The sequence below is a fragment of the Anomalospiza imberbis genome, chromosome 3 (assembly GCF_031753505.1).
Source record: "Anomalospiza imberbis isolate Cuckoo-Finch-1a 21T00152 chromosome 3, ASM3175350v1, whole genome shotgun sequence".
Lineage (NCBI taxonomy): Eukaryota > Metazoa > Chordata > Aves > Passeriformes > Viduidae > Anomalospiza > Anomalospiza imberbis.
This window is the reverse complement of record NC_089683.1, coordinates 80,566,477-80,590,590: the sequence shown is the minus strand read 5'-3', so window position 1 is coordinate 80,590,590 and position 24,114 is coordinate 80,566,477. Positions and strand designations below refer to the sequence as shown.

At 40.6% G+C, this 24,114-nt stretch overlaps 3 protein-coding genes across 4 annotated transcripts; 2 read left to right on the top strand and 1 right to left on the bottom strand.

The window, feature by feature from the left end:
* Window positions 1-6: 6 nt before the first annotated feature.
* On the top strand, window positions 7-14,614 carry CEBPZ (CCAAT enhancer binding protein zeta). Its single transcript, XM_068185340.1, has 16 exons — window positions 7-181; window positions 569-2,085; window positions 3,208-3,439; window positions 3,736-3,910; window positions 4,263-4,351; window positions 4,812-4,865; window positions 5,546-5,648; window positions 6,527-6,595; window positions 7,759-7,825; window positions 9,119-9,219; window positions 10,570-10,627; window positions 11,625-11,833; window positions 12,817-12,900; window positions 13,355-13,416; window positions 13,503-13,584; window positions 14,298-14,614. The coding sequence occupies exons 1-16, from the start codon at window positions 26-28 to the stop codon at window positions 14,435-14,437; spliced, it is 3,198 nt and encodes a 1,065-aa protein (XP_068041441.1). The 5' UTR covers window positions 7-25; the 3' UTR covers window positions 14,438-14,614.
* On the bottom strand, window positions 11,664-16,657 carry CEBPZOS (CEBPZ opposite strand). 2 transcript variants are annotated; one of them, XM_068185342.1, is made up of 4 exons: window positions 16,477-16,657; window positions 14,860-14,904; window positions 14,515-14,598; window positions 11,664-11,851 (listed from the first exon to the last, which is right to left on the bottom strand). In XM_068185342.1, exons 1-3 carry the CDS (start codon window positions 16,643-16,645, stop codon window positions 14,516-14,518), a joined length of 297 nt encoding a protein of 98 aa, XP_068041443.1. In that variant the 5' UTR covers window positions 16,646-16,657; the 3' UTR covers window positions 11,664-11,851; window position 14,515. The 2 variants fall into 2 exon arrangements, with proteins under 2 accessions (XP_068041443.1, XP_068041442.1); XM_068185341.1 differs by lacking the exon at window positions 11,664-11,851 and adding an exon at window positions 14,162-14,398.
* Window positions 16,658-17,279: 622 nt separating this feature from the next.
* Window positions 17,280-23,317, top strand: SULT6B1 (sulfotransferase family 6B member 1). Its single transcript, XM_068183004.1, is given in 11 exon segments — window positions 17,280-17,425; window positions 18,214-18,303; window positions 18,687-18,797; window positions 19,385-19,458; window positions 19,461-19,530; window positions 19,759-19,826; window positions 20,812-20,932; window positions 21,487-21,682; window positions 21,969-22,063; window positions 22,065-22,120; window positions 22,958-23,317. Coding segments are annotated over 11 exon segments (1,158 nt in total). The 3' UTR covers window positions 23,089-23,317.
* The last annotated feature ends 797 nt before the right edge of the window (window positions 23,318-24,114 follow it).

The following is a 24,114-nucleotide window of genomic DNA, read 5'->3' as shown; positions in this document are numbered from 1 at the left end:
GCGGCAGCGCTTCCGGCGGGCGGCGATGGCGGCCGCGCTCTGGGACTTCGGCGTGGGGGAGCGGAGGAAGGCGGGCGGCGACAGCGAGGAGGAGGGCGACGACGACGGTGATGAAGAAGCAGAAGGGGGAGATGCGGGAGAGTTCACGCTGGACGAGGTGCTGCGCCTCGGCGGCACCAAGGTAAGGGAGCGGGGGGAGGGAGCGGGAGCACGTGGCGGCCGATCCGCCCATCCCGGGACGGGCCCTTGCGGGGCGCGAGGTGTGCGGGGTCCCACGCGGATGTTGGGAACAAGTTCTTTGCTCAGGGGCTGGTGAGGCACTGGGACAGGTTGTCCAGACAACTTGTGGATGCCCCATCCCTGGAGGTGCCTAAGGCCAGGCTGCATGGGACTCTGAGCAGCCTGGTCTAGGGGAAGATGTCCCTGCCCATGGCAGGGGGCTTGGAACTAGATGGACTTTAGGGTCCCTTCCAACGCAAATCATTTAAGGATTCTGTGGGGAAGCCTTGGGAGTCTTGGCAAACCTTGCACCGGATCTGGCCATGACAGCTGTGCCCTGTCTCCGCAGCAAGATTACCTTATGCTGTGTGCCGTGGACGAGGAGAGCGAGATGGTGGACGGCGGCAAGAAGGACACGATCGATGACCTGAAGGAAGGGGAGCTGGAGGCGTTTGTCAGCTCCCTGGGGCTCAACAAGTATGCAAAGAGTTGCCTGGTGGTGGAGGAGGATGAGGATGATGGTGGCAGCAGGGAGAAAGAGAAGCCTCCAAAGAAAGAGAAAACCAAGAAAGAAACAGATTGTTCTTCACTAGAGGGGAAAAAAGAAAAAAAAGGAAAGGAAAAGGCAAGCAGTGTGAAAGACAGCAAAAAGAAGCAGGCTGGTGGTGATCAGCGCCAGCAGCCTTCCACAAAGAAAGAAAGGCTGGAAGAAGATTTTGAATTTCATGCTAGGCAAGCAATCCTGATCAAACCGGGGGGCAAGTGGTATGATCTGGAATACACCAACGAGTTCTCTCCAGAGCCACAGAATCAGACACTTTTGTCCAAGTATAAGGCCCTGGCCCAAAAGCTGTATGAACATGAGACAGACCTGTTTAAGAATAAGACAGACTATCAGAAGGGGGCCTCTTCGGCATGGATTAAAACTGTGGTGTCCTCGGGTACCTTGGCTGACAGGATGGCAGCAATGACCCTTCTCATCCAGGACAGTGCTGTCCACAGTCTCCAATTTGTTGAGAACTTAATAAACCTCATAAAGAAAAAGGGCAGCAGGCAGCAGAGCCTTATGGCTTTAGATACTTTCAAGGAGCTTCTCATTACAGATATCTTACCAGACAATCGAAAATTGTGGTCTTTCTCGCAGCGACCGCTTAACAACATAGTGCAGATGTCGAGTGGCAACAAGGATTCGAGAGACAGGCGGTTGATACTTTGGTACTTTGAGCATCACCTGAAGCTGCAGATAGCAGAGTTCGTGCAGGCCTTGGAAGCACTGAGCCACGACTGTCTGACAGCCACGAAATCCCGAGCGCTGGCAGTTTCCCATGAGCTGCTCTGTAACAAGCCCGAGCAGGAGAAAGCTCTGCTGGTTCTGCTGGTGAATAAACTGGGTGATCCTCAGAACAAGGTTGCCACCAAAGCCTCTTATCTTTTAGAGACGTTACTTCACAAGCATCCAAATATGAAGGGAGTAGTGTGCAGTGAGGTGGAGAGGCTTTTGTACCGCTCAAACATCAGTGTGAAAACTCAGTATTATGCTGTCTGCTTTCTAAATCAGATAGTCCTCAGTCATGAAGAAAGTGCACTGGCTAACAAGCTGATAACTTTGTACTTCTGCTTTTTCCGGAACTGTATAAAGAAAAAAGACGTTGAATCCAAAATGCTCAGTGCTCTTCTTTGCGGGGTAAACAGAGCTTACCCTTACGCTGAGACTGGTGATGAGAAAGTGAAAGAGCAAATGAACACCTTGTTCAAAGTTCTGCATCTTGTGAACTTCAGTACCAGTGTCCAGGCCCTGATGTTGCTGTTTCAAGTGATGGACTCTCAGCAGACTGTATCGGACAGGTACTATGCAGCGCTGTACAAGTAAGTGGCAGGTTTGCATTTTTAAATAAATTTCATTCTAAGAAGTTGTAGAAACTTCTTAAAATGAAAATAAAAAAATAAATTGAAATTAATGAAAAAAATAAATCGAAAATTTAAAAAATTTTAATTTAAAGTTGTAGAAACACTTACTTTGTTTTTAAGATCTTGATGGTTTTGTGTTTCGTTGGCTAAAAATTTCTGATGTTTTGTAGGAGCTGGAAGAAAATGCATGTTATTTCTTTGATTTCACATGAGGAGAAAAACAAAGACAGTGATAGGTCCTGAGAGCACATGTGCATTTCATCCTTTGCCACTCTTCTGGTGGCTTGCTTTACTTCCAGATGTTATTTGAAACTAATTGATAACTTTTTCTTCTGAAATCACTTTTACAGGTACTAGCCTGTAAATTTGGCCTGTAAATAGCCTAAAATCTTGTTTCTTTTTGTCCTGATTTTGAGGAGGAGGAATATTATCTTAAATTTTTTAGATTATTTAATTTGTGCAGCTGGAAAGCCTTCTGTTATAAAAATATTGCTTTTTTTCTTGTCCCAGCTGATTGCTTAGACTCTTTAGAGGATCCTTACAGGCTTCTGATTAAATGACCAAGGGGAAGTTACCGATTTTTTAAAAAGGGAATTCAGGTTCCCTGAGAATGTGCACAGTTTAAGGGCCTTACTCTGCTTGGCAGCCTGGAAAAAAAATGGAATAGAAAATTAACTTGCCAGTACAAATGTCTGATCTGATTGTGAAGTGTGCTGATTTTTAACTATTTGCTTTCTTTTTTTAAACAAATGAACAAATCAGATTAGTTTCTTAACACTGTATATCTCAAAATTTGAAACTGTTTTCAGTTGAACTCAGTTTCTTTTTATTTTCTTGCAATATTTTGTTTACCAAGGGAGTTTTTTTTTTTTTTAATCTTCAGTGTCTCAAATATATCCAGAAATATTACACAGCTCTTGACAGTTCAGGATTGATCTTAATGATTTTGAGTACTGAGGAGCAAGCTGCCACTAGTTTTTTAGCTAGCACTCAGAAAAATGTAGGTAATTCTTGTTAATAGCAGTTGTTCTCCTGTGTGCATTGTGACAATCAGCAAAATTTCTCCTGTGTGTCCTACAGGAAGCTTCTGGATCCTGCTTTAGCAACGTGCTCAAAGCCATCCATGTTTCTAAATCTTGTCTATAAGTCTCTGAAGGCAGATGTCGTGTTGCGGCGTGTGAAGGCCTTTGTGAAGAGGCTACTTCAAGTCACTTGTGGACAAATGCCACCCTTCATTTGTGGAACCCTGTACCTTCTATCTGAGCTTCTGAAAGTAAAACCAGAGTTAAGGGTCCAGTTACAGGATCACATGGTATAAGATGATTTCTTTATCTCATTGCTTTTTCAATAAGAGCTGTTTTCATAAGCACCTTTTCCTAACCTGTTCATTAGTAACCATTTGCTAAGATGATTCTTGACATGGGGAGGGACCATTATAGTTATGTGTTCTAAGCAATAAAGTTCAATTTTAAGTACTATATCTTAAACATCAACCATCATTTGTTTAAATTTTTATAAGTAGCTCAAAAACTTTATGTGCGTTTTTCTAAAAAATCAAGAGTAAATCTAGAAAGGAAAAGCTGTTTGCTAATGTTTTTTGTTTTTTAGGGGTCAGATGATGAAGAGTGCTTTAAGGATCAAGAAGAGGCTGAAGAGAATGAGGAAAAATTTGTGGATGCTGATAAAGAAGTAGAAGATGAAAAGAGAAGTACAGTGGAAAGTTCTGCTAAAACAAACAATTCAAATTCATCAGCCTCGTGGGTGCATCATCTGAATATGAGAGGTAAATCAGCAAGAAAATACATAATTTAACAGCTAAGAGTCCATAACAGGGACATGTTAGTCAAGAGTTGTTGTAAGATTAAGTGATTAAAACAATATTTTAGTTTAATTGAAATTTGGTTGAAAGCAACCAGTCAGAGCAATTTATCTGTTACCTCAGCAGTGATGAAAAAACTCCTGACTCGTGCATTTCACTGTGAAGGGCAGCTGAATAGAGCTTTTTCCTGCTGCCAGGTGAACCCCTGGCCTGTCCAACTGGGAGTGATAGGCAGCATTACTGTTATGGGGAAATGAGAATAATACTTTTGTAAAGTTGCCTGAGAAAATTTGTTTTGCTCCCCTCCATCCCACAGGCAGGAAGAGTGAAGCTTCCTATGATCCTATGCACCGAAGTCCTTTATACTGTGGTGCTGAAAGTACAAGCCTTTGGGAACTGAAGAAGGTAGGGCATTTCTTGAATTGCTGTTGTTGAGTTTAAAAGTGTGGCCCTTGTATGAAGAGAGAAAAAAGAACTTGGTCATTCTTGAACTAGCTGCTTGAGTAACAGCAAGGTTAAAGCTGACGCATTGTTCAGCTTTAAGCTTGTATATGTTCCATACAATACTGATATTGTTGAGTAGGGAACAGGAAATTTTTAAGTGGAGATTTGGACAATAATAATATTTTTTGACTATTGGATATTAGCTTTGATCATCAGAGCTTTTTAATGTTGACTTAAATAAAATTGTAAGTGAAAATATATTTAATGCAACTAAAAGATTAGAACTTGAAGTTCTTCAGTTGTTAAAGTACTTCATCAGCCTTGCACTACTATATGTATGTCTGTTGTGTGGTAAGTCACAGAGTGGTCTTACAACATATTTTTTTTAATTAGAAATAAATTAATGACTCATGTTTTTCAGCTTTCTGAACATTTTCATCCATCTGTGGCCCTGTTTGCAAAAACAATTCTACAAGTAAGTGCTTTTGCTAGCTTGTTGCTTTGAAGTTTGATATTTTATGTTAGATGTCTTTTGCCATTTGAAAAAATACATTATAAAGTCTCCGTGCACTTCATGGGTAACTAGAAGCTCTGCAGAACTCTTATCATACTCTCAAATGCCAAGCTTTTCATGGAATTACAATGCTATGTGTAAAGGAGACTGCTTACTAAAGTTTTAGTTTTGTAGAAATGTAGGTATTATATGATTCTTAAAGCTTTATTAGAGTTTTTTAATATATTTTTGGGGTTTTTTTAATATGGGGAACCCTACTACAGGAACAAATTATTTTTTAAATGCTGTTGTGGTACCATGCCAAGACCACTCCAACTTTCACAAATATGTATTGAAAATATTTATTTTTCATTTGAATATATGGTATTGAAATGATGGTAAGTATTACCTGCTGTTAACACAGTCCATTGCAAGGTTGTTTATCACTGAAACAAAACAAAGGAGGTGTGGTTTAGTTAAGCAAATAGTGAAATTGCAAAAAGAAGAACCTGGTCAGGGTTATGTCGTATAGTATTCCCAAGTCTTTATCTTTTTAAAGTGTGTTTCAGTGTTGTTCTTGAACTGATTGCAGTCCTCTGTGTTTAAATGGTGTCTTTCAAAAATGAATACCTTAATGGTTTTTGGCTTTTTTCTTCTTTCAGGGAAATCACATTCAGTACTCTGGTGACCCTTTGCAGGATTTCACGTTAATGAGATTCTTGGATCGTTTTGTGTACAGAAATCCCAAGCTCAGCAAAGGCAAAGGTAGGCACTTCTCTGTACCATGTGATCTTGGTTGTAGGTGCTGTCTGAATTGTCATTGTCTCACATTGGCCTTGTCAAGTATTTGGGGTGCATGTGGTGGAACAGAGTGGCATCAGTCTTCAGGGCTGCAAGAGAGATGTCTGCAGCCCAGAACCAGCTGACAGCCACATCCTGCTGCCCCTCACACCCGCAGTGCAGAACTGCTCACTTAGCAGGAATAAGCAAGGGATAGGGAGATATAAACACTGCAGAATGGTTGGGACTAGAAGGGACCTCCGAAGTCATGGGCTCAAGCAGAGACACCTAGAGCAGACTCTCCAGATGGCTTTTGAATGTCTCCAAGAGTGGAGACTCCACTGCCTCTCTCTGCAACCTGTGCCAGTGCACAATTTTGCTCACATTGAAAAACTGTTTCCAAGTGTTCAGGTGGAGTCTCCTTCATCAACTTAGTGACCCATCACTTGATTCTCTCCAGCATGGCCATATCTGCCTTATACTGGAGAGCCCAGACCTGGGCACAGCGCTCCAAGTGTGGTCTAACAAATGCTAGGAAAACCATCAGCCTTCTTTGCTGCAGGAACACAGTGTTGGCTCACAGTCAACTGGGTGTCCACAGGACTACCAGGGTGTCCTTAGCCAAGCTGCTTTCCAGCTGGGCAGCCCCCAGTGTATACTGGTACCTGGGGTTGTTCCTCCTTCAGAGCAGGACTTTGCCCTTCCCCTTGTTAAACTACAAGAGGTTTCTGTCAGCCCATTTCTCCAGTCTCTTGAGGTCAATATGGATGGCAGCACAACCCACTGGTCTATCAGCTGCTCCTAACAGTTCTGTATCCATAGTCATAAAATAAAAATTCTCTCTGATTTGTATTCTAATACAGAAAACACCAGCAGTGTGGTAATGCAGCCAAAGAAGAAGCAGTTTATGAAGGATATGCAAAATCTTGCAGGTAAGTCAGCCCCTTAAATCAGTTATGATGACTAAAAAATCCCTGGCTGGTTGATGTAGATGTGTCATCTGCACTGTCTATAGTGTTTTTCTTAGCAATAAAAGAAAGTGCCATCCATCAGGAGTGCAGTGGTCATGCCTGGAGTTTGGGATCAGACCTTATCTTCTTGTAAGGATGTATGGAATCTTCACAGTTGGAACTTTGGATATTGAATCATTTGAAGAAAAAATTATGTAGGGAAAGTCAGTTATTCTATAGCCATTTTTATTCTGTTTGTTATGATTGAAAAATGGCTTAAGATACCAGAAAAAATGATCTTTATAATTATTTAAATCACATTAAGTTACTTAATTAAATGATATGGATTACTCTATACAATACCACAGCTGCAGCTGTTGTTAGGATGAGTGTAAGGTGTCTTTGGCATTGTTATTTTGCGAAGAGTCTTCCTGCCTCCAGAAATAAGCTGCCTTTTGTCCAGTCCCACTGTTTCCAACAATCGAGAGTAGGATTAAGTTTAAGAACCAGCAGTTAAAAAACCAGAGCAAACTATCAGTAAAACATGCTGCTTTGAGGACAGAAGATGTACCATCTTCTGTGGCAGTGTCTCTGTAGCATTCCCAGGGATGTGCTTTTCCACCAGCTTTGGGTCTGTTGCGTTGCAAAGAGGTGTTAGTTATTCAGATTAGTAAGTACTGATGTACTTTTATGGCTGGTTTTATGGCTGTTAAAGCTGAAAATAGAAATTTTAGCCTGTACACTTTGTCACATTTTTTTAGTTTATTCTCAGTTGAAGGAGCAATTTAGGAGCAATTCTGTCTTGAGGAATATACTACTAATAAATAAATAAAATAGTGGTGTAAGTTTCGAGATTAAAGAAAAGCATCTTAACAACCTGCCCCTGTCTGAAAAGTTAACAGTGTTGTTACATTGGAGATGGCTGAAACTGAGATTACACATTCAAAGTCTTCTGTACAAAGTACTCTTTTGTATATGGTCAAAATTGCCTTCCGTGTTAGTTTGAAGAGGTTTTCAGATAAGCTCCCCTTAATGAATGGATGTCACTGTGTGTCTGCTTCTGTCTGTGTGTGCTGCTTAACCTCTGGAAAGAATAACCAGCATTTCAACTTGAGGTAAAATCAGTTCATTTTTCCTTTTTGCAGTCAACAGTAAGGAATTCCGGGCCAAAGATGAAAGCAAAATCCCAGTGGATGAAGTGTTCTTTCACAGGTAATGGAATACTTATGAATGTTCATTTTAAATGTTGTTTTTTTAATGCAGTGCCATTAAAACCCACTGAATTTTGTAAGTATTCTGAGGTATTTCAAGTATTAGCAAATTTTTATTAATTTGAATGACTTAAGATAATAGTGCTTTTCTTGGACATAGTTTTAACATTTGTCAAAAATGCTTAGGAAAGAGTATCACCTATGAATGAAGGCAATTGGGGCTTGTAGTTAAAGTATATTAAGTAAGCTGACATTCCAATAGAGAAGCCTTAAGTAATGGGTAATGATGAATATCTTGTGAGTTGTAATTCTTGTGCATTAGAGGTATATATAATAAAAGCTGGACTATAGCTTGTTTATGTTATTAGCATCAAAGCTTATTAGAATGGAACAAAGCAAAAGAAAGTCAGAGGAGCTACTTTTCAGAGTATTTAGGTTTGTATTGCTTATAGTTCTTTCTGTTTCTTTGATTTTCCTTTGAGATTATGATATAAAAATGCACTTCTACTACTAAAATTGAAGTGATATGCATTTGGCAAAGATTTGTTTTTATTGGATCAAAATACTGATTACTTGTATCTCCTTAGGAAAATATTATTTGAATTAACTTCATTTATTTTAAATTAATTGATACTATAATATTGAGGAATATACTACTAATAAATAAATAAAATAGTGCTGTTAGTTTTGTGCTTAAAGAAAAGCATCTTAAAAACATGCCCATCTGAAAAGTTAACGGTATTGTTACATTGGAGATGGCTGAAACTGAGATTACACATTCAAAGTCTTCTGTACAAAGTACTCTTTTGTATATGGTCAAAATTGCCTTCCGTGTTTGGTGGTTCTTTAACATGAAACGAAGGTGAAAATAGCTGACAGAAGATAAAACTAAGACTCAAAAGAAGAGGGCTATGTGAGAAAATTTCGTATAACTTAATGGGTAAATGTCTTCTTTATTTTTTCCCAATTACTTTCAAGTTGAATTTGATCCTTTCTTCCTTCTCAGTCTAAGGCAGATTTTTACATCTTTGTTGTGCTCTTTTATAAATTCATTATGTTAAAAATAACTTCTGCCACCTTTGGCCTGTGAAATTTCATTGTTTTAAATAATACAGTAGTGACTGATTCTTTGAAAAACAAAGGAAGTACAAGTCTCTTGATTTTAGATATGTTTGAAACCATGATGGTTTTCAACTGGTAACATACATGGGAAACAATTTGCAGATTTTTAAATTAAGAAGTCATAAAGATGATCCTCTGTAATTTTGTGTCTGAGTGCAATATATTATTTCAGATTTTATTCAAAGTTTGATAAGAAGAGAGAGAAACAAAAGCGTCTGGATGATGAAGAGAGTGTGGAAGATGTGGATGATGATGAATTTGAAAGAGCATTGGGTAAGGCTGTGTTCTTCCTTGTAGTAACTATCCCAGTATTCCCAGATTTTTCAAATTACTAAATTATCCTTTTAATAGTTCATATTGTGTAAAAGAACCAGATAGAGGAATATGAGAGTGCAAGAAAACTGGCTTTCCAGTTGCTCTTTGTGCTGCTGCAGACAGCAGTTCCTGCTATGTGCTGTGTGAGCCACGTGTGTGGCTGTTTGGAAAAGGCCTTGCTCCCACCACTACAGTAGTCAGCTTGTTTGAGTGGCTGGAAATTGTCTGATTTTGAACTGACACTCACAAGTGACAGTTCATGCCCTTTTGTTCTTTTCCTAATGTAGTCTGAGTAACCTTTTCTAACAGCATGTAACATTTGCCTCTACTTTTTCTTTACTGCTGGGCCTTTTTCAGTCTTGCTTACAATTTCTCTCATAGTTTCTAACATCCTTCATGAGGTTATGAGTTTAGGAAGGTCATTTGCAAAATTCTGCAGTAGTCTTAGCTCTTCCTATAGCATGTACTTTACTTTAGAATTAGTGTGTGATTTGTTCTAGAATTTAAATTTGTTAGTATACCAGAAAATGTCCATTTCAATGTCCATTTCAAATTTTATTTATATGTATTAAAAAAAATCCAGTTAACTCTCCATAACTGTTTTGTACAGTATTTTGAGAGAATTCTGCATTCTTTTATCAGTGTTCTTAGTGACTCAATTAATTTGGTTTTAGTTACGACAAGAATCTGTTACTAATAGCATTTGTCTTTTATTATTAGTATCTCTAATGAGAATTTGCTTCATAAATTCAGAAGCTTAAAATAATGACCCTATATCTGAAAATTAGATATTTTGCAATGCTAGAATCATAGAATAGCTTGGGTTGGAAGGGATCTTAAACATCATCTCATTCTATCCCTCCTGCCATGGGCAGGGACACCTTCCACAGATTGCTGAGAGCTCCATCCAACCTGGCCTTGAACACTTTCAGGGATGGGACAACCACAGCTTCTCTGGGCAGCCTGGTCTAGTGCCTTACTACCCTCACAGTAAAGAATTTTTCCTCATACCTAATCTAAACTCTTTCAGTTTGAAGCCATTCCCCCTTGTCCTGTCACTACATGCCCTTGGGAAAAGTCCCTCTCCAGCTCTCTTGTAGCATCCTTTAGGTACTGGAAGGCCACAGCAAGGTCACCCTGAAGCCTCCTCTTCTCCAGGCTGAACAGCCTTAATGCTAGGACAGGTGCTCCAGCTCTCTGGTCATCTTTTTATCCCTCCTCTGGACTTGCTCCAACAACTCCATGTACTTGCTGGATGCAATGACTTGCAAATTTCTTTGTAGTAATAACATTTTTTTTTCTCCCTAGATACTTTTGAAGCTGCTGATAATGCTGTTGTTGGCCAGGATGACCTTGATTTTGCTAGGTGAGACTTTAGATTACTTCTTACTCCTCTTGTTTTAATGTCTGTATAGAGTTTTACTCTGTGAAACTAGATAGATCTTTTTCAGAATGGTTTAGAATATCATCGTGCAAAAAAGGCAGTATCAGATCTACACTGAGTAATGCAGATTTTCTGCATGTCCCAAAATAGTTCATGATGACTTTGGGATGCTTATAGTCCTTAAATGAGACCTGTAGTATTGGATTGTCTTAATTAATTAATTAATTGTTTATTTTATACAATGGAGTGACCCAGTAAGCAGTGTAAAGTCTTGTTTTTCATTGTCTCAGGTTTCTATTTGATATTTACCAAGCACAAAAGGAAGTAGAATGAGGCATAATGGCACTGCTGCCATAAGTACTGGCTGTAACTGAACCTAACACAGTTAATAAACTTTGTGAGATCCAGAGTCACAGAGCTCAGGTCTCCTAAGTCAACACTTCCATTAATCATAGCATCATTTAGGTGGGAAAGGACCTTTAGGTTCATCGACTCCAATTGTAAATGATTAAGCAGCTTCTATTTTACTCAAAGTATCTGTAATGCAGCGTTTGAATTTGCACTGACGCTTCCCTTGAGGCAAGAGCAGACTAAAGTCTGAACTCCTAGTGAAACCTGAAACATTTTTGTGATCTTGACTGGTGTTTAATAGAGCAGTTTGTGTTTTACATAAAAGAGTTTCTGAAAAGGAGCAAACACAGAGAGGAGATCAAATAAGCTGTCATTTCTGCTAATTTCAGAATAGGATTCTCTCCAGAACTTCTTAAAAGGGTTGACTTTTATAACACAACTGCCTTTACTAATGTTGAAAACATACCTGAGTGTATAATACGGATATTTTAGGTGACAGCCTACATTTGCAGTAGTTTGCAATGATGTTGAACTTTCCTAACACAGTGTTTGGCAGTAGATAGATGTCATCTCGATGCAAACAGTATTTTTCCAGATGAAGTGCTAAGCTTGTTGCATCTTCTTTTAGTAATATAAAAAAAAATCCCAAAGGCGGCAAGAAAGGCCAAGCTGGTGAGGGATCTGGTGCTGACTGGGAGGATTCTGATGATGAAGATGACTTCAACGATCTGGATGATGAGGAAGTCTCCTTAGGAAGTATGGAGGAAGACTTTGAAGAGGATATGGATGAAGAGGGAGGTGTATTTATGGATGTGTCTGAAGATGATGATGACCTAGGTAAAGTGCCATTTGTTACCAAAAAACAAGAAGAAAAAGCTTTAAAAACAGGTTACCTAATATGTAACTACATATGCAAATTCCAATTTAGTTATCTAGGTGGGAAGTTTGGCTTTTAAGCAAAGAAATGACAAGTCCTTCTCTGTACAATGAAGTATTTAGGAGAAGCATTTCCAGGCACAATCACCTAGATGAGAGGGGGAATTAGACATCAAAAACTTCCAAATGAGACATGTTTCTTTCATTCTGAAAATTTATACACAAATAACTGGCTTCAGGAGGCAGAAATATTAAAAGAGCTCAAGGAGAAAAAAAAATCTGGTAATTGATAATTTTTGTATTGCTTTAGACATAGTTAATGCTGATTTTTTTTAAGCTGAAGTAACTTTTATTGAAATGGCTGTCTTACAAGTAACAGCTTACTCTTGTAATATAGCTATGCACTCAAGTTTTTAATACCACTGGAGTAGTAACTGATTCTTGTACCTGCATGGTTTGATGTTTTCACCTGAGAAATACAGTTTACACAGAATACAGTGCATGTGGCTGGAAAAGCAGAGATAAATACTCTGGAGTATTTCAATGAATAATTAAAGGTCACAGGAAGATGACTGAGGGTAGAGGAAGTAAACTGTTCATACAGTTGTTAACAAAATATTTCATGAGATTATTATTTCACCAAACTAACCATGCAGACATTCGAGGTTTACCTAACGCCTGCTTTTAGCTTTTGTGTTTTATGTATCATATATCATTCCCTTCTAGTGCTATGGAAACAACATAAAGAACAGCACACCAAAGACCAATTTTTAATGGTCCAGCTTGAGGAAATACTAGATTTGCTTGTGTGCACTGCCTTTTAAAGACTTGGACCATTATGACAAGTATGCCTAGAAAGGAATTTTAGTCTCTGCTGCACTTTAAATACATGTACATGGTGTGAAAAATTGGAGACTGATGTATTTGGGTTTTTTTCCTGTCAGACTCAAACAATAACAAGCAACTGAAATCCATCAGCAAAAAGGGCAAGAAAAAGAAAGATATGAATTTTGCGGGATCATTGGAAGGTAAGAAAACACTGACATGAAAACTTAATAGAAATAAAATAGTCCAAAAATCTTTGGAATAGAGGGATTTACTACAGTAGATTATCACATTTTGGATCTAGATTCAGATTTGAATAAACTGTAATTAAAAGGAGGTTGTCCCCAGCCTGCAACATCCTCCTGCTGTTGAGGAGACAAGAGTTGAAGGAAGAATTTTGAAGAAGGATGACGGCTACTGGTGGCTTGTGCATCTGTTACACCTGATGCACAGATTTGTGCTATTTAATTCTTGGTTGGAAACTCTTTTTCCCCTTAACTTTTAGGGGAGGTGGGGAACAAAGATTTCCAACAATTGCTAATTCAGATGATCTCATTAAGAAAAAGTTCTAAACATTTAAAACACGGTAAAACTTTGTTTTACTGTCTTTGGGAACTTGAAGTTGTGTCTCATAAGAGTAATACTCTTTGTTTGAAGGATCCAGCCGAGGAAAGAAGAGAAAATTCCAAGATGCTGGTATACTGGCATCTGCAGAAGAGGTGAGTTTGATCAGTGCTTAACAAAAAATGATCAAGCATTTCACCTGTTGCTTTGTAACAGAATACTAAAATTTCTCTCTTTAAAGTTTGGCTATCTGCTGGATGAAAATGCTGGCTCCAAGTTTGACAATATAGGAATGAATGCCATGGCCAACAGAGATAATGCGAGTAAGTACATGCTGCAAGTAGCAGGCAGTTGTAATGCTGAAATTCACTTCTTTCCCTTCAGGTTCTGTACATGAAAACATGAACCACCTTTAACTGGAGTACAGGGTCAGAAACCACACACAGCAGGGACAGTAGCTCAACAACAGTAAAACGTGACAGTTTTCTCCAGTGACGAGAGATGCCCAGCGCTAAATAATTAAGTGGGAGTAATGGAGTGAATAAGGCTTCAGAAAAGGGAGAAGCTGTCGTTGGCCCTTTCACACTGTAAACAGGGAAAGGCAGGATGCTCTTTGTCAAGCATTTGTGTGAATTCTGCTCAGGTAAAGTGTCCTTGATTCCTTGGGAAGGGAAGGCATAAGGTACTGCTGTCTTTACCTACCTATTGGACTCTCTCCTTGCAGTATCAGTGAAGCAGAAAGTAGTTTTCCCAAAGTAATTCTAATGAATTACATGTGTATATGCTGGTTGAATAAACACCGCTCCCAACGCAAATGTGTCTAGCATTAGTAAAATACAAAGCAATGTCTAAAATTCTGAGATGGTAGGGTTTGTTTTGTGAAATAAAAAAACCCACAGCTTTCTCAAAAAAAAAAGGCAGTTTGCATTTTATTAACATTTATAAATACAGTATTCAAGTTTTAACTATTACATGATTGATCTGTATGCCACTTCATGGTCAGACGTATCCTTATTTCTTGCCTTTCCTCCTACAGACGTCAAACAGATCCAGTGGGAAATAGAGCGTGACAAGTGGCTTCACAACAGGGATGTGAAAAGCATCATCAAAAAGAAGAAACAGTTCAGGCACAGAGGGCTGAAAAACAAGTACAAAAGCAAGAAATCAAGACGATGAATGGGACATCTTGATGTGGACATTTTAAAAATAATTATTCTTAAATAGTTTTTTATTTAATCACACATCTTTCTTACTTCAGTTCTTGCTGCTTAACCATGTCATCTGGTCATTCTCCCTTATGCCATGAATTCCAGACCGCTCATTGGATTTGTAATAAACTGAAAAACAGGAAAATCGGTGTCAGCTCTAAGTGAGACATATCTGACGAGCAGCCCCTTTGTGGCTGGTTTTATTCAGTGTATAACCCTCCAGCTCTGAGATCTCTATCCAACACTATGACACTCCAGCCATGCCTTAACAATAAAAACTTCTGCAGTGTCTCCTGGGCAAAGTTTTAAGCCATCCTAAATTCGGTTGTATATATTAAGATGCAACAGAAGCTTCAGCCATCCTTCTGAAGCCAACGACTACAAACTCACCTTCCAGAATTGATGGAAACCTCTTCTGCATTGTGTATCTGAAATCTGACAAGCAAGATAAATCACAGTTACTTTCCCAGCATATATTAAGATGAATAATTAAATGCACTATTTTTATAACTAGAGTTGTTTTATCAAAATTTGTTCGAACTCTTTAGTTACAGCTACCATTAAATAATGTGATAGGAATTTGTTTTTTAAAAATAATTTCAGAGACTGTATTCAGGTTACTCATACATGCAGCCCCATCATCACAGCGTTTTCTGAGCTTCCTCACAATTGTGATAACCAAGTCCAAGCTACAGATTCACAGGAAGCTGCATGCCTCTCATAGACTGACATGCAGATAAAACCAGGAAAATTTTGTGTCCTTGTACAGATTTAGATGTTCACTGAATCATTCCATGGGCCGCTCTGACAACCCAGTATAAAATCACAACAGGTTTATGCTATTTTACTTATTTACAGCATCTCGTAAAAGGATGTTAACCACTCTAGTACTAACACAAAGCAGTAAAAGCCTCACTCAGTTCACTGACCTGTCAGATTAGCTCACTGCGCCTTATGGAACTGCAATTATAGAAAATATGCAAATGCATATAAGAATTGCAAAAGAGGAGAAAAAATCCCAACAATGAATGCTCAGCATCAAGTTACAATAGACTGAAAACATCTGTTCTCCATATTTTTGTTACATGTATTTTCTAATAAAAAATACAAAGATGGCTGAAATTTAACAGCCCAACCTCATCTGGATCCTGGAAAACAAATGCAAACGGATTTGAAGGTGAAGCTCACCTTGAACTTGGCATGAAGACCACACCTCTGCTGAAGTGAGTGGATTCTTGCCCTCCCAGCCAAAGCAGCAGCTGCCTTTTGGCTCGCCCTGACCCTGCAGGTAGCAGGACAGGCTCTTGTCCCGAAGGGACACAGATCTGTCTAACCAGTGCTGCACCCTGCAGAGCCCTGCATGCAAAGGCCACTGCTCTGCAGAGCAAACCTCCTTGCAGTAACCAAACCGCTGCTTTGCTTATTCCTTCTGTGTTACCTGGGCACAGGTAAGTCTAAGAGACCTAGGGGACTGAAGCTAAATAATCCGGGGACAACGCTGGCCGTCTCCTGCCAGCCGGGTCTGTCCTCAGTCTGGGAATGTGAAATCGCAGAGGCTGCGAGACCCAGACACAGCCAGGACATCCCTTCAGGGGCTCAGCACCAGATGCCCGAAATAGGACTGATCAATTCCTGCCTCATTGGCGGACAGCCTCTCTCTCTTTTAAATCCTTATCTGGCCCGATGCTGTTACTATAAAACCGCGCAGGATTCCTCTTTGTTCCTGGTGTGGTGGCGTGCTGCCCCCCGAATTGCTCGTGGGCTTGGGTTTGTAAAAGCGCAACAGCAGCTTGTTCTTCAGAGGTAAATCCTAGGGCCAACGAGACAGCCCCGTGCGCCGGCACTCACCCAAGCCCGACTCCTGACCCCACCCGGCAGGATTTCCTTACACAGCCCGGCCGGTGCGCGCTGCGCCGCGGGCACCGCCGGCGGCCCCCGCGCGGAGGAGCCTCCCCTGCCCACCCCTCCGTCCCCGTCGGGGCGCGGCCCCCGTCCGCCCCGCCGCACCTTGGCTGCGGTCCATGGCGCGGTAGAGCAGGAGGGCGCCGAGCAGCCCCGCCGCCTCCAGCAGCAGCAGCCCCCTCAGGACGCGCCGCGCCATGGCCGGGGCTCGGCGCCTTCCGCCGCCCGCAGCGCTGCGCAGGCGCCGCCGCTCCTTGGCCGCAGGGCCCGTCATGGCCGCGGCCGGGCCGCTGAGGCCTCCCCGCTGCAAGCGGTGCAAAACATGAGCTGTTGTCCTAGTTTAGGGCAAATTTGGGAGAAAACCTCCGGGAGGAGCCCCCAGAAAGCAAACCCCTCACGGCCCTTCCCCCACCTGGTTCGGGAAGAATTTCCGTGGAGAGAAGTGGGAAAAAAACTGTTTATTCAACAAGCAAAATACTCCCCAATACAAAAAAAAAAAAACAACAGATGACAAAACTCTTTCACTGCTCTGAAGAGATGACAAGTTCAGAAAGTCTCTCCTGGGAGTGGTCGCCCAGTTCTGTGTCTCCGGCGCTGGGGATGGCTGCTGAAGATCACAAAATGCTCTCGGTGTTTTTTGGTGTTTCCCAGGTCCCGGTCCAGAGCAGGTTCAGATGATATTCAGGAAAGGGAAAGGGAAGAAAAAAACCAGTCCAGGGTAAAAATTGGACTGCCTAGCTAAACTAACTAATAAGCAAAAGCGAAAGCAAGCAAGCCAGCAAGTGAGCAAGCAAACCTAGTCTCTCCTAGACACAGACCATGGGGTGAGGTGAGCCGGCTGATAACAAGACAAAAAAATCCTTCACTTTTCAGAGTCAGTCCTGAAGGCACAGAACATAATATCAGACATGAACAGAACACACGACTGGGGATACAAGCACCATAACGTCACCCTAGGACAGCTGTGTAAAAATCTTCTCGAGAAAGGATGGGCTTTGTTGGATATCCGGCCTAATCGACCAGAAAAGACACCAATCTGTGAGGCAGGTCGCAGGTAACAGGCGAGCGCTAAGTGATGGCCAGGTGTTAGAAATACAAACGACATGTCCATAGAATTGCCTTGTTAAGGTTAAGGCGCGATATGCTTCGGTAATCTCAGATCTAGGGAGAGGTTCATAATGCCAAACGAGAAGAATGGACTACTGATAGTGGACACAAAGGCATCCAGCAAAACCCCCAAGATAAGGAAGAAACTGATAAAGCAAACTCAGATCGACTGGGTAAAAGGTAATTTATGGCAGGGGCAGACTGTGACCGCCAACTCATGGTCATGGACCTAAGAAAACCACCGACCCAAAAGAAGATAAGGATGTCTCTGTCTCTTTCCATCTTGAACCAAGAGGCCCTGATGTCTGGCTTCCTCTTCCAGCTTCTTGGGTGTTTTCCATGCTGGGCTCAAACTCTTTGGCATTTGCCGTGCTTAGATGGCAATGAATGTGTGTGATGAACGAACTTGCATTGAGGCCATTCAAAAGCTTTGTTTCTTAAAGCTGTAATATTATCCTCATCCCTTTTACTTGTTAAGTAATATGAAGGTTGAATTACAGCAAGGTCTCACTATACTAAAGGTTTTTCCCAACTCACATGTGTGTAGTAGAGAGAGAAACTGATGCAAAGGACTATTGATGAAGTAGGGATTAAAGACAGTGGGTCTTCAGGAATCAGTAGTTCCCAGGGATGGCTCATACGGTTGAGAAGCCAATAGGGAATTTAGAGACTGGGAATTTTAGGTTTATCAGTTGTAGCTTTTTGTTAAAATAAGATTTGCTTTTGTGCATGTAGTGGCAGATGTGAGCGTGGATTTGTACGTAAATGGGAGAGGGATATAGATGATAGCCATCATACAATGCCTTATATAAATGATATTAGTTGGTATGTAAATGATAAATGTATTATAAGACATTGTAGAATGTGTACATGTTTTATATATATATATATATATTACTGTATAAATGACATGTATCAGCTGCTTCCACCCAAGCATCTGAGACCCTTTATGTAAGATAGGTTGGAATTTATTCCTTTCTGGGAATTACTTTCCACAAAAAGCACGAGCTGTTTGCACTGTGTTTTCTATGGTAGTGCATCTGACAGCTGTATTCACATGGGACTCAGCACGGGAGGCAGTGGCAGCTCGACAGCTCCATCGCAGGGGGGTGTCCCTTGAGAAGCCTTCCAAGCACTCCCCGACAAGGACACGGGAAGGGTGCTGTGGGTCAAGGTGAAAACACTGTTCCCTTGCTCTCTCCTGCCAGCAGTCGGCAGAGCAGCAGTGGGGCAAATGGGAGTCGCAGAAGCCTTGGGGAAGCTGGCTCCGCGGCGCAGCTCCGGGAACTGGCCACAGGCTCATGCTGGAACGGGATGCAGTACGGGGGAGGCTGTACCGCAAGATGCCTTCCAAAGGGTCAGGGGTGGGGAAGGATGCAGGTGTCTGGGGGAACAGCTCTTCTCACACTTGTTCTGGCACCTGCTTTACGGACACGGCTACAGGCACAGCTGACGGCATGCACTGACAGTGACATTGAATAGGTGACACTGCTTTGTCCCTGACCCAGAGCAGCAGAGAGAGGCAGACACTTCTCTCAGCAGAATGAGCAGAGTTTCTTGATAATTCCTTCCTTCTCCTACCCAGAATCTTCCAATGTATCTCTCTGTAAAAGACAGGAAAGGTCCTGTCATTTTCTACCACTGACTATGTTATGAATATATTAAAATACATTTAGTGCATTGTTGAGTCAGTTTTGCCTCCAGAATTGAACCAGGAAGGTCACAGTAAGAAAGCTGTGGAGGTTCTCATGAATGGAAAACATTACTTTGTTTATAAATGTTTGAGTGTTTTGGTGTTGTCATTTGATGACTATTATACTGAATTAAGTTTGTGATGAGAAGGCTCTGATATCTTACTTAAGCCTCTGACATGTTTTATTTTGTTCTCTGGCTTTCTTGGTGCAAGTATGAAATGGCTTATCTAGATTTTAAATGATTTGATATTTTCAACTGTCCAGAGTGTACATGTAAGCACAGAACTAATTTTATTAAATGTGGCGATCCAGGTAAATATAATTATAGTGAAAAGAAATTGCCAAATCATTTAAAACTGTTTTTTTCTTTCTCCTGCACAAAAGTTATTAAAATGAAGTCATGCAGCAAGTAAGGCCATTTCTCCCAAGATAGGAAAGATAATTTTTGGATGACTAATGCCTTCTGATTGGGAGCTCTTTCACACAGGAAACTCTCACAAATCATTGCTGCACCTGTGTAAAAAACATGTTCTCTCTTCTGTTTCTGTTCGTTTCTGAAGAGGATAAAATAGTTTTAATTTCTAAGGATTTTGATAACACATCTGAATTATGATCACCTCCCGAAGTCTATTTTCAAGGAAAAAGGTACAGTGGGTTTTTTATTTTTCCAAGAACAAGTCTAATCTCTCTGACAGTATCAGTGTACAGGGCTAATTCTGGGACCATATCCTTTTTTTGCTCCCAAGCAGGTGGCACTGAGGGAAAACAACTTGGAGACAGTGGGAGTCTCATGATACTTGGGCTGTCTTAGCATCCCCTACAATTTACAGTAGCCTCAGGGGTGTTGGAGTTGACATAAGCAGGGACGTAGGTAGAGCTGTTGCAGTGCTCTGAAATTGCTGGAGTGTCACGATTTCCTTTTTAATGCAACTCTTTTCTGTTCACAGTCATGATGGGAATGAATGTGGCAGCAGTGTCTCTGGGACATTGGCTGTCTCCTTGCAAAGACTCATGAGGTTAAAACTTCCGTGTTTCTGGTACTTGGTCACTGAATGCTGGCAGATACTTAGCGCTTCCAAGATGCACCATAGAGGAAACAAATAATTAGTTAAGGGATAGAGATTTTTTCCATGAATTATTGTCATTTTTTCCTACACATGGTAGGAAAAAATAAAATGTGTCTGGCAAAAACATTTAATGTGTATAATGTGTTTTCAGAAGTGTGTTTATGCTTCTCTTAGGATTACAGTCTCTTAAGGATTTCAAGAAAATTATTGAAAATGGGAGATTATTGTAAAAGCTGTGGTTTTCTAAAGGAGCTTTTCCTGACAGGAGGTTGGCAGATGGTTCCTTAATATTTCCCAGGTAGTTATGGGATAGTATTCAATGACAATATTACAGTCTTTCCAGTTACGTCTTTCTACAGTTGCTTCATGACATAAACAAACCTTAGAAGTGGTGATAATGTCTTTATTATGATTATGTTATAATTTTGTTCTACATGCCTTTATTAATAAAATATTTTATAGCTCCCTGTATGTTATTGGTTGCAAAACGTTTGGTTATACTCCCACTTTGGTTGCCAGGGTTAGATGAGTGATCTAAAATTGTGGCCTCTTTCTCCCACTCTGCATAATAGTGTTGTTTCAAAACCCTAAAGACACAGCTGTTTAATTTTTCCATTTCCATAACAATGGAATGCACAGTGTCCCCAATTACAGCTCCAGGGATGAGTTCTTCTCAGGATTCATGACAGATCTGTATTTTTACAGATACTGATTGTAGCTGAAAATGCAATGGAAAAAAAATTAAAAACATCTGCATGGGGCCAGTGGGAAAACAGCTGTGCCATAATTAATTTCTTGATGGCCGTATGTCACAATAAAAGAGGCAGCTGAATGCCAGAAGGGGAAAATGTCCAAAAGATGCTTTGCTTCTGGGTATTTGTTCTTCCAGCAAAGGGTGAGAGAATTACATGGCAGCTGGACAACGGCATTGAGTCAACATTCTGCCCCTTAATGTTGGAGGAAATGCTGCAGGTTCAAAGTGTTAATAAAATGGCAGTTTGTTTCTTCAGTGTTTCTCCATATTAGGCCAAATACCTCATTAGCAACCCATATTTTAGATGTCAGGCTTTGTCTGTTAAAACATATTTACAGGACAGTATAGTCACAGAAGGGAAGCACATAGTGAGATTCATGTTTATGTGTGGAAACTGTTTACCTACAAAAGTTCAGAGGAAGCCTCTTGCCATTCTCTTGTACAGACAGTACCACGGAAAGGACAGGCTGTTCTTTTTGTCTGCATTGATGTAACTAACAGGCAACAGAAGGCAGTTCTTCAGTTGCACAAAAACCAAAACGTGCCCAGTTAGAAAGAAAGATCACACCAATGCTTTTTTCCTCTTCTTTATTGTCAGCTGGGGATCCTGTTTTGATCCTGCAGTCACCTGGAACAAACACATTGACGATAAGAATATTATCGTAATAATATATGAAGACCTGAAAGGGGTGCAGCAGATGCTGTTTACTGACAGCCAAAACACATCTGAGCCCATTCCTTGAAATCTGCTGAAATTAAGAGGAAATGGCACAGGTTTCTGAAAAAGCAAAATCCAGTTGATTTTAGCGACAAGTTGAGCCTGGCTATACAGAAGCAGAGCTCTAGAAAACAGAAATGCAGCACAGAAAGCAGTGAATGAAATTAGTAGATGATGGCAATGCTCATCCCAAGTGGGTGACTCCCTTTTTTAGAGGAAGCATATTGCACATCTCGCTTTCACTGTACTGCTTTCAGAACCTGCCTGCCAGTGTCAAACAGATAGCTGTATTCTTTGGATTCTCACCAACAGCTGAGCAGATCCAGGCCATTGCAGGAAGGCACACTTTCCAGCCAGGAAAAAGCTCAGGAGACTCATGGTGCTGTTGGCTTGATTCTTTTCCATAAAGGTAAATCTGTTTGTATTTTGCCAGAGGGATGAATGGTAGCTTTTTGTCTTGGGCAGCCAGGAATTTGGATCAATAGATGGTTAATATTTATGTATAATTTTTAAGGCTGGCTGTTGTTTAAGAAACACCAATTGTGCTTCAGGAATCTCAATTGATTTCACCCCAAGGGCCAGCACCATACAGTAAAGTCCCATATAATATGATTAGCAGAAGTGCCCTGCAAGACGTGCACCTTCTGTTGTGGTATGCACTAAGCACTAAAACAAAGAAGAATTTTATCTTGGCTTCTGTGACCACTGGGGTTAGCCAATAGACTGACTGCCTCCACAGATCTTTCTTCAAACCCTCAGGTTTGCCTATGGACCACAGTAAACTCACAGAATCCAGGTGCTCCATGGATTGATCTGTGTTTTTTAGCCATGGATCAGGCTAGAACCTCAGACAATCCCCAACTGTGGGCTCTCCAAAATCTAGGTTAAAGGTAGACTGCAGCTTAGAGGAGTGTCTGGTTGCAACAAACAAAGCTATTGCAGTTAAAAGCACTTTTGAGCTTTCTGTGTTGGTGTCACAGCTGCTGGTCACCTTTTCGAGTCTTCTGCAGCTGTACAAGGTACATGCTGGAGCTATGAAGGCAGACCAGTTACTTCCCATGGTTGCTTTATGTTCACATTCTATTGAAGACACCAAACATAAAGCAAATGTATTCTGTCAGATATGTTTTCATGCAGGAAAAAAAATCTGAAATATGATAAAAAAGAAAAGTTAGTATTTTGTTTTAAATGATACTCTTTGGTTGTTAGAGTCAAGGGTAATAATTTCCTTTTCTTTATATTCAAGCTGTTTTTGGAGACTGGAAGAATGTTTTTGCTGACGCTCAGAACCAGAAATTGGCTGCTAAATTCACAGTGTGCTTAGAAGTAGCTAAGCTGGGAGTGAAGCTTAAATATGATGTGTATTGCAATGCCTGAACATCCTTTGCAGACAAAAACCCACTAATGTTCAGGCTGTTTTTCATTCACTTTGAGAAAATAAAACAAAAACCAGGACAACATCCAGTTTAAAATTTTGAATATCCATGTGATTTTCAAACCTGTTTCTGCTGGCTTAATTTACACAAGCAGTCCTTGCTCGAGCACTTAGTATCATTGAAGGCCACTGGGCTCTCTCAAACAGCCTGAAGAGCTTTGGCCTCCCATATTTTTAGCTTTGGTCTTTTGTTTCTGGTAGAATCCCATGTGAAATATATATGCAGTAATTAAATCTGCTGAAATAATTGGAAATATATTCAGTAGGTTGGAAGTGATTTTCCAAGAGTTGTTTTAAAGCAATCTGAAGTGTCATTTTGATTCTTAATTTCTAAGTTCATGGGATTCATATATAATTTCAATTTCTAGATTCATGGTGTAAAATGAAGTTTCAGAAAGTCTTGTAGTTACATTTTGCTCCTTTGCACATTTGCACCGTTCTGATCAATATAAGGAAAAAGTCAAGGGCTCAGTGGTAAAAATTTTCTCTCCCTTTCAGCAATATTGCTTTTCTTTCCTTTGATAGTTTGAAATCACTGGAAATGGAGCCTTTGCCTGGGTTATCTATGTTTACTTGGTTTTCTTGGGTTACTTCATGCTTAAGAGTAGTACATACAATCTCAGAGCCAGGAAGTGGACTTTCCTGGATATCTGTCTGAGAGCTTTGAGCTGTTGCCATCCAGAACAGAATGACTGTGCTTTGGTGGAGCCAGACGACCAATATACACAAGATGGTGCAACACTGAACAGCATCACAAAAAGGTGTCTTTTTTAGGCTGCAGTTTTCCCTTGAGAGGCTGGTTAAGTACCAGTCTTTGGCAGCTGGTTGTTTTTTTCACCAGAGACATTTCTTTACCTCTGAAGAAAAGGAATCCAAGGGAAAAAGTGCTCAGAGAGAGTATGTGGGTAATGGACACACAGTTGCTAATTTAGCCAGTAGAGAAGGTTACAGTCTTCTTTCTCATAGTT

Bases quoted from the DNA above. Each gene is read 5' to 3' on its own strand.
- CEBPZ (XM_068185340.1), top strand. From the start codon at position 26: ATGGCGGCCGCGCTCTGGGACTTCGGCGTGGGGGAGCGGAGGAAGGCG. The intron at 182-568 runs GTAAGGGAGCGG...CTGTCTCCGCAG, and splicing joins TGCGCCTCGGCGGCACCAAG to CAAGATTACCTTATGCTGTG. The intron at 12,901-13,354 runs GTAAGAAAACAC...CTTTGTTTGAAG, and splicing joins TTTTGCGGGATCATTGGAAG to GATCCAGCCGAGGAAAGAAG.
- CEBPZOS (XM_068185342.1), bottom strand. From the start codon at position 16,645: ATGACGGGCCCTGCGGCCAAGGAGCGGCGGCGCCTGCGCAGCGCTGCG. The intron at 14,905-16,476 runs GTGCGGCGGGGC...CTTGCTTGTCAG, and splicing joins CGCCATGGACCGCAGCCAAG to ATTTCAGATACACAATGCAG. The intron at 14,599-14,859 runs GTGAGTTTGTAG...CCTGTTTTTCAG, and splicing joins GTTTCCATCAATTCTGGAAG to TTTATTACAAATCCAATGAG.